This window comes from Setaria viridis, chromosome 7 (genome assembly GCF_005286985.2).
Source record: "Setaria viridis chromosome 7, Setaria_viridis_v4.0, whole genome shotgun sequence".
NCBI classification, from domain to species: Eukaryota; Viridiplantae; Streptophyta; class Magnoliopsida; order Poales; family Poaceae; genus Setaria; species Setaria viridis.
In genome coordinates this window covers 14,440,710-14,452,242 of record NC_048269.2, presented here as the reverse complement: position 1 = coordinate 14,452,242, position 11,533 = coordinate 14,440,710, and the positions used below count along the sequence as shown (strand labels likewise).

The window sequence follows — 11,533 nt, the reverse complement described above, 5'->3', positions numbered from 1 at the left end:
TGTCGCCGGCGAGGGCGGAGGCTGGTCGCCGGCGGGCGGCGGACACGGGCGCTGCGTGGGGGAGTTGGCCAGTCGGGAGGCGGAGGCGGCTGCGTGAGGCGGACTGCGCATGGGAGGGGTCGGCGTGGGGGCGTGCGGCCGGCGGGGCCGCAGGGACGCGGGGGGGGGGGGGGTTGTGAAGGCGACCGGCAAGGTGGCGACCTGGCAGGTGGTGGCGAGCTGGCGACCGACGGCAACAACGATGAGGTGGGGGCAGCCCTTCGCGCTCACGAGGGGAGCGAGTTTGAGTTGCTGACTCACCAGGAGATCCGAGAGAAGAGGAAAAGTCCAATGTGGAGTTTATTCCGTAAATGAACAGGTTAATCCGTTAATGAACAGGTTTTCACGTTGGGCACAGTTTTGGTATAGAAAATATGTATCAACGGTAGAAAAGATTATGTTTCTGAGCTGGTGTCCGTTGACAGATGATTTGTGATATGAGGTTGTTGGTTCGAAGTCCAACCATGACTATTTTTTAAACATTTTCAAATCCACTTTAATTTATTTTTTAGGCATGCCACTTAATTTCTTGATGAGGAGCGTTCAATAAACGTATCTAGAAGCGCTTCTACCCTGAGACCTGTATGACACGCTTTCTTGAGACGTGTCAATACCATCCAACAACGTATCTAGATAATAATCATAGAAGCGCTTTTATCAAAATATTTCAACAACACTTTAAAATCGTATCTGAGTTGCAAGTTTTGAAGCGCTTTACTAAAGCGTGTTAACAACCATGTCTAATGACGGGAGCATACAAAATATAGAAATGCTTTCAATAGTATAGCAATCCAAGCATGGCTACCACTATGTTTTGTTGTAGTGGTAAATATTAATCAATTTTCAAATATTGCACTGGTGTTTTCTGATACAAGTTAGTACAATCCATGGCCTTGATCGAGGGATCAAGACTGACATTCACTACCAACTAGTAAGATCACATTACATACTTGTAGGCACCTTCAAGATCAATTTGGTTCGAACTTGTCAAAACTTCCAACAGCAACATTTTATTTATTAACTTTTAGCAGCGGTAACTGCAAACTGCAGCTTTAGCTTTTCTGATCACATTGTGCTTGATCCTCGGACCTATGCTCCTCTCGCCTTTTATGCGATGCTGCAAGATACTTTTTCCTGTAATTACGCCACCATTGTAATGAGAATGTTAATGGATACATATATAGTGTAAATTCCTGTTCCCAAAAGGAGAGAAGATACAATCTTACTGAAGTACAGTACCATCTTTCTTTAGAGTAATCCTTTGTGATCTTCTTTTACTTTTTTTTTAAAGAAACTTTGCCATCAATTTATTTTAAAAACATTTAGGTTGGACATGAATCAAATAATTCCATCATAAATGCAACATTTTTTTCATCAGCTGTGCTAATATAAATTCATATAAAAAGCAGTTTCCAAATTATACATTCAATCCTAGCAAACTAATAAACGTACAAGACATGAAAAGTAAAATAAAATAACATGAAAATGAAAGAAGTAAAGTACTTAAATCATCATTGGAATCAATATATCTAGAAGCTTAAGAACAAAGAGGTAGCAACTCAGTGATTAATTATATTATTATGATCATAACAATATAGTTGAACATACAAAATTTGCATATTTGCGTGTCAGTGATCCGAGCTAAGCTACCTTGCAGGGAGATGGTCATGAGGACGATTATAAGCTGTCCAATCTGGACCTCCAGAAAAAAGTCGCATTGCCTGTAATATTCCAACAAAAAAAGTACCCAGAAACTATTAGTTAGAACCATAATTCTTAAAGAAAGCCTAGAACTGCAATTGTGAAAAACTAAACACAAAAAATAACCCCAAAAGCAGCAAGTGTATATATATATAAAATCATTTTGGTGACCTTTTAGGGGACTACACAGCTTTACGTCAAAGTTTTCTTATTTTGTTTCAGCATAGAGAGGAGACCTTGCTAACATTTATTTGCGAAGCAATACATGACCTAGCTAGTAATAGCAGTGCATACACTATTTGGTTTGTCTCATTCATATATTATGATCAATTTGATTAGCACAACTGCACCGCGTGCTAATCATAAGCTATGAAAGAAATGGGAGGTGACGTGTTGTTTGGCATAGCAAAGCACGAACCTTAATATAATTGTTCGTGTCCAGTGTGAACCTATGATAGATGCCCGCCGGCACAACGATAAGTCCTCCCTTCCTCACCGACACCCGGATCCAGCGGTCCTCTTCATCTCTCACGTCAAAGTACCCTTCATGTAAATAAACAACATGTTCCAAGTGCAAGCATACAAGTGTGCATCGATCAGTTCAGAAGAGATGCACCCAAGGATCCAACAGATGATACAATATTATATGCATACCACTGCCTTCAAGACAATAGCGAACTTCCTCATCGGCATGGAGATGTTCTTCAAAGAATCTCTTGATCATCGCTTCGTAGTTTGCCATTTTCTCCGGGGTTAATGTCACAATGTCCTAAACAAATCACATGTCATCAACATGGCCACAAGTGGCTAATCATATATGTATCTTCATTGGCATTTGCGCTGCCTTTATAATATACAGTTTCACCTTATTGCTTTTGACGTAGTTATGAACTATCTGAGAAGTCTCAACAATTATAGATAAGCAATAACATTGGTATTCATGCAACATCAGATACTTCACATAATACTAACCATCTCACGCCCACAAGCAACTCAAATCTGACCTTTCAAGCTAATAGAACAGAGGTTTTAGTGAGAATATGAAATGGATCAGCAAGGAACCCTTAAAAAATGAGCTTCTAGGTTTCTACCCTTTGAGAAAGATAGAATTTTGCTAGTACGTAAGCAACCACTAATTTCAATATGTTGACCTATTGAGAAGACTGACCATGTGCAAGTAGCCCCTCTGGTCACGGATCATCGTAAGGTTCTCATCGTTGTCATGGTTATCTGCATCTAGCCGCATGGCAACGATTCCGAGGTCTGCAATGTATTCATAGAATCCATAAACACAATGGCTTAAAGCTCTTCGAAGAACTGCATGCCTTTCAGGGGCACATGCCGTTCTTCCTAGCTAGTATGTATACCTAAAGATTTTTTTGCATATTCTAAAATAAAAACATGTGCACATATTAGAGTACCAAGTAATTTTGCAAGAGGAACCGGATCATCAGGCTGCCGGTGGTGGGGAAGCCTCTGGTCTTCCTCGGTGGCGTCGTCCATGTACCATGCTTGTACAACGTCGTCCACACCATTCTATTACCATATATGCAATGAGAAGTAGGTAAGGAAGATATTTAGCCTACTATATGGAAGGAAAACAAGAGTTGGTTGCAACCATGACAATTGTCATGCCACAGTTCTTTGTATGGTTTCTCAACTGTTTGACAAAATACATAACCTTGAGCATTAGTCGTGTTTCAGAGGTGAGACTGTACCGATTACAACATATATGGTTGTAACTATAATAAGGTGCATTTTAGGTAGCATATATGAAGATAATGCAGCCATGCTACTGAAGCAACTTAGAAACATCAGAGAGTGATTCTTATACAGTAATGTTTCAAGTGTATAGAATATGAAGAAAATTAAGTGTCAAATAAGTGCCAATTAGACAGGCGAGAAAAAATAAAGATGAAACCTAATTCAAAATCATAATTTGAAAAATATGATCGAGCACTAAATATAGAGGAAAAGTTAGTGAGAAATGATAATCATGCTTACTCCAACTAACTGATACGTTAGTTGTGAAGCAGAGATTAGTGCGAAATATACCAGCATGTCTTCCGCAAAGTCACCACGGAAGGATGCGATGCTTGGGAAGCCCAATCCCTGGCTGAACTGCAGCTCATCATGAACAAAGCTCTCAAGCCTACTGTCAGCGCTCACTTCTCTTGTTTGTAACACCAGAAGGGCTAGGAGAAGAAATTTTGTGAGGAGAGCTCTCTTGATCATCATTTCTCTGAGGTCTAGGGTCACATGTATGTACTCACGCCTTTGGATTTCTATGTGAAACTACTTGGAAGTGGTATGCATATAGAGAGAGAGGCTTTAGAGATAGAGATATATAGATAGATATGGATATAGAGAGTGATCTCTAGAGGGGAGAGAGAGAGAGAGAGAGAGAGAGAGAGAGAGAGAGAGAGAGTAATGGTATGCAGATATATGAATTGAATTGATGTGATGCACTACGAGGTCCTTGTTAACAGTAACATTAGCGAGGCTTTGTGCGGTGCACTGAAGGTGGCCATATGTTGAAAAGAAAGCCCTACGCACATGAGCGCGTATTAAGTAGATGCAAGTGGTTACTGGTTAGTATTACGAAGCATCTAGTTGTCATTAAGAATTCGCTAATTAAATGATCGCCAGCAGATGTGCACTATGCTCATATGGTAGCAGCGGTCGCGGCAAGTACGAAGACGCGCACATTGGAGGCAGGTGAGCTTGTAAAGGGTCGGAGCTAGTGACTACAAAATACTCCAGTGCTATTTTGTTTTTGTTAATTTATTTATCGTCCATTTGGGCTAGATATTTTGGGAAATTTCCTTAATATAGGATAGGAAACACGCCATGAGAAAATTAAGGCAGATGTATTTGGGGTGCAATATGTTGGATTTCTCTAGGACTTATGCCAGATTCATTTTAATGGAACTTTTCGTGTGTGTTCGATTCGTGGACTCAGCATGGATGCTCTTATTTTTCTAGATTAATTTATATTCTACAAATATAATTAATGGTATTGTTATTTTAGCGTGGTGGATGACATGCTTGTTAACAATAAACAAGTAAATTTCAAGATCGCATTAAAAAGATATTAGATGTCTTGGTTAAGTATACTTACCATAAAATATGTTATCTTATAAATCTTTATCGCATGACACTAAAGATACAGACAATACGACATGCTGTTTGTGATCAAAATCATCCTAATCCGGGGTATACATTGAACAAGGTCATTCTTAAATATCCTGCGCCCTATCTCAAAAGATCTACTGGAAGATCCTTCAAGAAAACTTTAAAGATTACACTACCTCATTGGGTCGGTAGGTATTATATATGGGCACCAAATTTTGAACGGTAATTGTTGCCAGAGCTTATATAAAGGTTAAAAAACAAAAGTTCATGACATACGTGCCAAAGCAATTCATGACGTAATAAGTGAGAGTCCTTCGCACAAGTGGAGAGTAGCTACACACCTTTTTTTATCTTTTTGTTATTATAGGACTCGATCACATGGTCATATGTGCGCATGATGCCCGGTGCTATATTAGTTTTTCGTTTCTTTCTTGATCAGGTTGTTGTTATCCTAATTTGCATATACATGAATGTGTGAGGATCGGTCTTCCAGACCAGCTCGGGGGGGAGTAATGGTATGCAGATATATAAATTGAATTGACGTGATGCACTACGAGGTCCTTGTTAACAATAACATTAGAGAGCCTTAATTTGTGCGGTGCACTGACCACATATATTGAGAGTCCTACGCACATGAGCGCGTACTACGCAGATGCAAGTGGTTGCTGGTTAGTATTACAAAGCATCTAGTTGGCATTAAGAATTCGCTAAATGATCGCCAGCTGATGTGCACTATGCTAATATGCATGGTAGCAGCAGTCGGCAAGTACGAAGACGCGCGCATTGGAGGCAGGTGAGTTTGCAAAGGGTCGGAGCTAGTAACAAATCTATCCGTTCCAAATTGTTAGTCATTTTATTTTTTTTGGAAAATCAAAACATCTTAAATTTAACCAAATTTATACAATAAAATACTAAAATTTATACAATAAAATATACATTTATGATACCAAATAAGTACTATTATATTTTTATTAAATATATTTGCACAGTATTCTATTCCATAAATCTTTGTAATCCTCTCTATAATTTTGATCAAACATAAAATGATTTTACTCTCCAAAAAAGTTGAAATGACCTACAATTTAAAACGAAGGGAGTACTATGCTATTTTGTTTCTATTAATTTGTCATCCTTTTGGGATAGATATGTTGGGAAATTTCCTTAATAGGATAGGAGCACGACAATGAGAAAAGGCAGCTGTATCTGGGGTGCAATTTGGTGGATTTCTCTAAGACTTATGCCAGAATCATTGTAATGGAACTTTTCGTCTATCACTACCGGAAACCTTAAATTTGCCGAGTGTTTTTTTTTTTGCCGAGTTTTTTTTCGGACACTCGGCAAACAAGCTCTTTGCCGAGTGCCAAGCCAAAAACACTCGGCAAAAAAAAAATACTCGGCAAATCGGGACTTTGCCGAGTGTCAAATAAAAAACACTCGGCAAACGACCCTCTTTGCCGAGTGTCAAAAAAAACACTCGGCAAAGAGGGGGGTTTGCCGAGTGTTTTTTTTGACACTCAGCAAAAAAATAACTTTTTTCCCTCTTTTCACCTTGAAATTTTTTCTACTCCCTACATACAACATATGGTACTCCATGTTAAAATTTGGTATATTTTTGGATTTATTTGCTATATTTAATTAATTAATTGCATTTCAAGGAAATTTTTGGTATAAGTCAAATTGGAACTACAAGTGATTCAAATTATGGAACAAATGAGTAGAAAAATGATATTCATGTTATTTGGCCCAATTTGAGACCTGACCCATGAAATAAAAAAGAAATTTTGAACATCTTGTTCAGGAAACACGACCATGAACGTGTGGCAGTAGTATTTTTAAATTGTAAAAAAAACAAGCAAAGTCTGAAAATCATGAGATTTGTAATTATGTGATGATATAATACGTGGAAGCTGTGGAAAAAAATTGAGAAGGTTTTGCACATTTCATCATGTACGATAATTACAAACCGAAGCATCTCAGAAGAAGAATAGTAACTTTGAGAAGGATTCGATAAAATTTAGAGTCGAAGTGACGGTCGAGTTTGGTCTGACTACAAAACTTTTTGTATAGTCAGTAGAGAACATATCTTATTTCGTGTGAAAATTTGGTATTTTTTTGAAACTATTAGATATTTTTTTAATTTTTTTTAAAAAATTTTGCCGAGTGTCCTAGGGTAGACACTCGGCAAAGAAAACCTTTACCGAGTGTCCACCTAGGACACTCGGCGACCTTTTTTTAACCCTACCGGCCGCCCGGTCCACAAACCCCCCCTCACCCGCACCTCCGATCTCCCTCACGCCGCCCCCTCCTCCTCCCCTAGCTCCCTCCCCCGGCGGCCCTCCCTCCCCCGGCGCACATCCTCCACTCCCCTCCCCTCCCCACCGGCGGCCGGCCCTCCCGACGCACATCCTCCCCTTCCCTCCCCTCTCCCTCCCCCAGCCGGATCTGGCGCCCCTAGCTCCCCTTTCTTCCCCGGTCAGATCTGGCGCCCTCCCTTCTTCCCCGGCCGCGGGGCGCGGCGGTGGCGAGTTGTGGTGGTGGAGGTGGTGGTGGTGGCCGGATCCAGCCGCCGCCCATCCCTCCTCCCCGGATCCAGCCGCCGCCCGCCCCTCCTCTCCCCGGATCCAGAGGTGGTGGCCGGCGGGTGTAGTAGTGGAGGTGGTGGTGGTGGTGGCCGGCGGGTGTGGTGGTGGAGGTGGTGGTGGTGGCCGGCGGGTGTGGTGGTGGAGGTGGTGGTGGTGGCCGGCGGGTGTGGTGGTGGAGGTGGTGGTGGTGGCCGGATGCGGCGGCGGCAACCTCCCCTCCAGGCCAGATCCGGCGGCGGCCGGTCGCCCCCTCCCCTTCTCCTCGGCGACAGGTGGTGGCCCCCTCCCCTTCTCCTCGACGTACGAGTGGCGGTGGGTGGCCGGGCGCCCCCTCCCCTTCTCCTTGGAGACGGCGCAGCCTGCCCCTTCCCTTCTCCTCGGCGACGGCGTGGCCTGCCCCTCCCCTTCTCCCGGCGGACGTGGCGGCGTGGTGGGCAGCGGCCGTGGCGAGGCGGCGTGGTGGCGGGTGGTGGTGGTGGAGGCCGGTGGTGGTGGCCGGCAGTGGTGAAGGTGGTGGAGGCCGGTGGTGGCGGCGGCCGGAAGTTTTGTTTTTTTTATTTTTTTTCAAAAATATGTTTGCCGAGTGTTTTTTGGGACTCGGCGAAGCTTCGCCGAGTGCCCGACGTATGACACTCGGTGAACCCCCTGTTTGCCGAGGGAAAGTTCGCCGAGTCTGGTTCGCCGAGTGTTACACTCGGCAAATGCGTTGCCGAGTGTTTTTGGGCCTTCGCCGAGTGCCTGGGGCACTCGGCGAACTTTCTGTTTCCGGTAGTGTATGTTCGAGTTCTATGCTCTTATTTTTCTAGATTAATTTATATTCTAGAAATATAATTAACGGCATTATTTTCTAATAGTGGATGACATGCTTGTTAACAATAAACTCGTCAATTTCAAGATCTCATAAAAAATATAGATGTCTTAATTAAGTTACTTACCATAAAATATAATATCTTATAAATCTTTATTGCATGACACTAAAGATACAGACAATACGACATGCTGTTTGTGATCAAAATCATCCTAATCCGGGGTATGCATGGAATCAAGGTCATTCTTAAATCCTGCGGCCTATCTCAAAAGATCTACTGGAAGATCCTAGCTTGAAGAAAACTGTTAAAGGTTACTCATGGGGACATTTGATAATTGGCTCACGGACATGTGGACCTCCAACTACCAGCACACGCTGATGCCGCTAGCTTGCTGGTAGGTATGGGCACCAAATTTTGAACAGTAATTGCTGCCAGAGCTTATATAAAGGTTAAAAAAACAAAGTTCATGACGTACGTGCCAAAGCAATGCATGACGTAAGGAGTGCATCGTTTTCCGATGGCGGATTTTGCTGATTTATTGGCACAAGTGGAGTCGCTACACTTTTTTGATCTTGTTATTCTAGGACTCGATCACATGGTCATATGTGCGTATGATGGCCGGTGCTATATTAGTTTTTCCTTTCTCTTCATCAGATTGTTGTTATCCTAATAGTTTTGCATACACATGCATGAGTGAAGATCGGTCTTCCAGACCAGCTGGTAGGCTCCACAGTACCATTTTATCATTTTGGACCGCGTTGCCGGAGCGGCACGTTCATATAAAGAATTTTTAATTGTCAGGAAATATAACTAAATCATTGCATATCCAAGTCATTCTTAAACTTCTTAAGAGTAACTCCAAAAGTACCCCAAAAAATTCTTCCACAAAACTATGTATTGGGGGCCTTTTTCAAAAAAAAATTCCCCTAGATCGCTAATAACCGGAGCCTAATATTTCAAAACAGACCACATCATCGTAATTGGATTCATTAGTTGGGCTGGTCACTTGCCCTCATGCACGCCAACATGGCCGGGAAGTTCGACATCCCATTCCAGTTCAGCGCCGTGGAGGCGAGGCTCGACGATCTGGACTACGCGCTCGCCATCAGCGTGGTGGCGCAGCTGCACCGGCTCCCTAGGGAAGTTGGCGGGCTCCAGACCAGGGCAGTAGACACAGAAATAGGAGACGAGCGGCGGGTGGGCAGGCCAGTAGGTGACCTGTATGCTGTGGCCATCCCTCGTCGTGGAGTAGGCGGTGGTGGCGTTCAGGCGCTCCTCGATGCGGGTCGTGAAGTTGAGGAGGACCAAGCCTGGCATTTGGGGACCAGGGCCTTCGCCATTGCTGCCGTGGGTAGGCAGATGCAGAGAGGAGTCCGCGATGAGGGCCCTTGTCAAAATCATCAGAATTCATCGCATCCTTCTCCCTTCTGAACTGATGGGTGATTCTTCTAGTGGACATCCTTTGAGACATCAGAGATTGAAGCCGGAGACGGCGATTGGATCGAATTGGACAGGGGAACAGGCATTGGTTGAGGAGGGAGGAGGAGGAGGTGACCAAGTTGAGCACGGAAGAACAACGAGGGAGGAGGCACGACTCCGCCCCTTGCCCCGCCGCCGCTGCGCGCGTGGGAAGGGTGTGGGAAGGGTCCGGCTGCTTGCGCACGCGGGAAGCAGCCGATTGGGGGGAGGATGGCGCTCGTGAAAGTATGCGCGGTGATCGGCTCGATTTTGGCGTCGCGAATAGATTGGGAAAGTTTTGGGGAGCTGTTGGAGTTCTTTTTTTTCTTTTTTTTCTCCCTAAATAAGGTATTAGGCGTAGAATACAGATTCATTTGGAGCAACTTCAAGAGACTGCTAATCTTACCCCTAATATCTTTTTTAGGAAAAAAGAGAGAAAAGATGAACTCCAACAATCCACCTAAACCTTCCCCAATTTTTTAGCGACGCTAAAAAACAGCCTGCCACCGTGTATATTTTAGAGCAACTCCAAGAGTTCCCCAAAAAATTCTTCCTCAAAACGAGGTATTGGGGGCTATGCTAAAAAAATTTTCCCCAAAAAACGTATCAGTCCACAGCAGAACGCTAAAAACTAATCCGCTAATATTTTAAATGAGACCACGTCATCATACTTGACGTCCAACGCACAGTTGTCACCGTATAGGCGCTGGTGTTCTATGAAGGAATCTGAGGCAAGCATGTTGGTGAACTCCGTGCATCCTTCAATGAGGCTGGGCTCATCTTCATCAGGTCGGCCTTCAGTCCGCACACGGAGCTCAAACTCGATCAATGCACGGGATACCATTAAAATGACCCGAGCTGGGCTGCTCAGTGACAAACGTGCCATGCCCTGCAGTGCAATCATATTGAAATTATCAGCTACTAGCAGAGGCATTCACTTTTACCAATCAAATATCTGAGATACCATATTTGTGGAACAACTAATAGGCATTCTCTTTCAGTAGTGATGCTATAACTTGGAATTTTTATTGTTAGTTAGACCGCATATTGATAAAATTTCATACAGCATGGAAATGAGAAGAGAATCCCAAAATATAATAGAATGTTGCATATACTTGCAGGTAAATGGTTAAGTTGCAAAATGAATCCCTGGGGCAGGTAAATGGTTAAGTTGCAGCATAAAGGAGGTGCAGGTAGACAACTGCAAGTTTGCAAATCGACACAGGACGCTTCAAATCCACGTTAATACTATATGGAAATACTACTCTTTAGAAGATTCAAATACTAATTAAGTTTCGAACATCACACAATACCATATCAAAAAAAATATCACAGTAGCTACTAATACTATTTAGAAGAATCAAATTCTAATTAAGTACTCGGCTCATGATCTCAGCCCGCAAGCACATGTAGTATTTCTTTTGCTCATCTGGCATGGCAGTAAGGTCCATGGTCATAATCCTCTCTTCATCCCTCTTTTGCTGCAACTGGACCTCCTGCCTCCTAACCTCAAGAAGTAGTTTTTCATTTGCAACTCGATCTTGTTCAAGAGAAAAAGCTTTGTTGAACCTCTCCTCTTTTTTTAGCTCTTTCTCCCCATCAGTTTCTTTCTTCTGTGCCCACATATTTTCTAAAGTTGTTGTCACACTTTTTTTCTTCTCTTGCAGCAGTGCTGCTTTTGCCTTCTTCTTACCAATTGGTCTTATCAATGCATTATTCTCTAGACATTGAACTTCACCTTGTCCTATGTCATTAGGTAAACTTGCACTCGGGTCAACAGTTGAACTTGTCTTCTGCTTCTTGTTATAT

General features: G+C 43.0%; 1 protein-coding gene across 1 annotated transcript; it reads right to left on the bottom strand.

Annotated features, from left to right (window-relative positions):
• Nucleotides 1-837: 837 nt before the first annotated feature.
• On the bottom strand, nucleotides 838-4,185 carry LOC117862897 (acireductone dioxygenase 3). The gene is made up of 7 exons (XM_034746447.2): nucleotides 3,796-4,185; nucleotides 3,162-3,276; nucleotides 2,909-3,003; nucleotides 2,395-2,509; nucleotides 2,159-2,283; nucleotides 1,690-1,760; nucleotides 838-1,173 (listed from the first exon to the last, which is right to left on the bottom strand). Exons 1-7 carry the CDS (start codon nucleotides 3,976-3,978, stop codon nucleotides 1,092-1,094), a joined length of 786 nt encoding a protein of 261 aa, XP_034602338.1. The 5' UTR covers nucleotides 3,979-4,185; the 3' UTR covers nucleotides 838-1,091.
• Nucleotides 4,186-11,533: the final 7,348 nt, after the last annotated feature.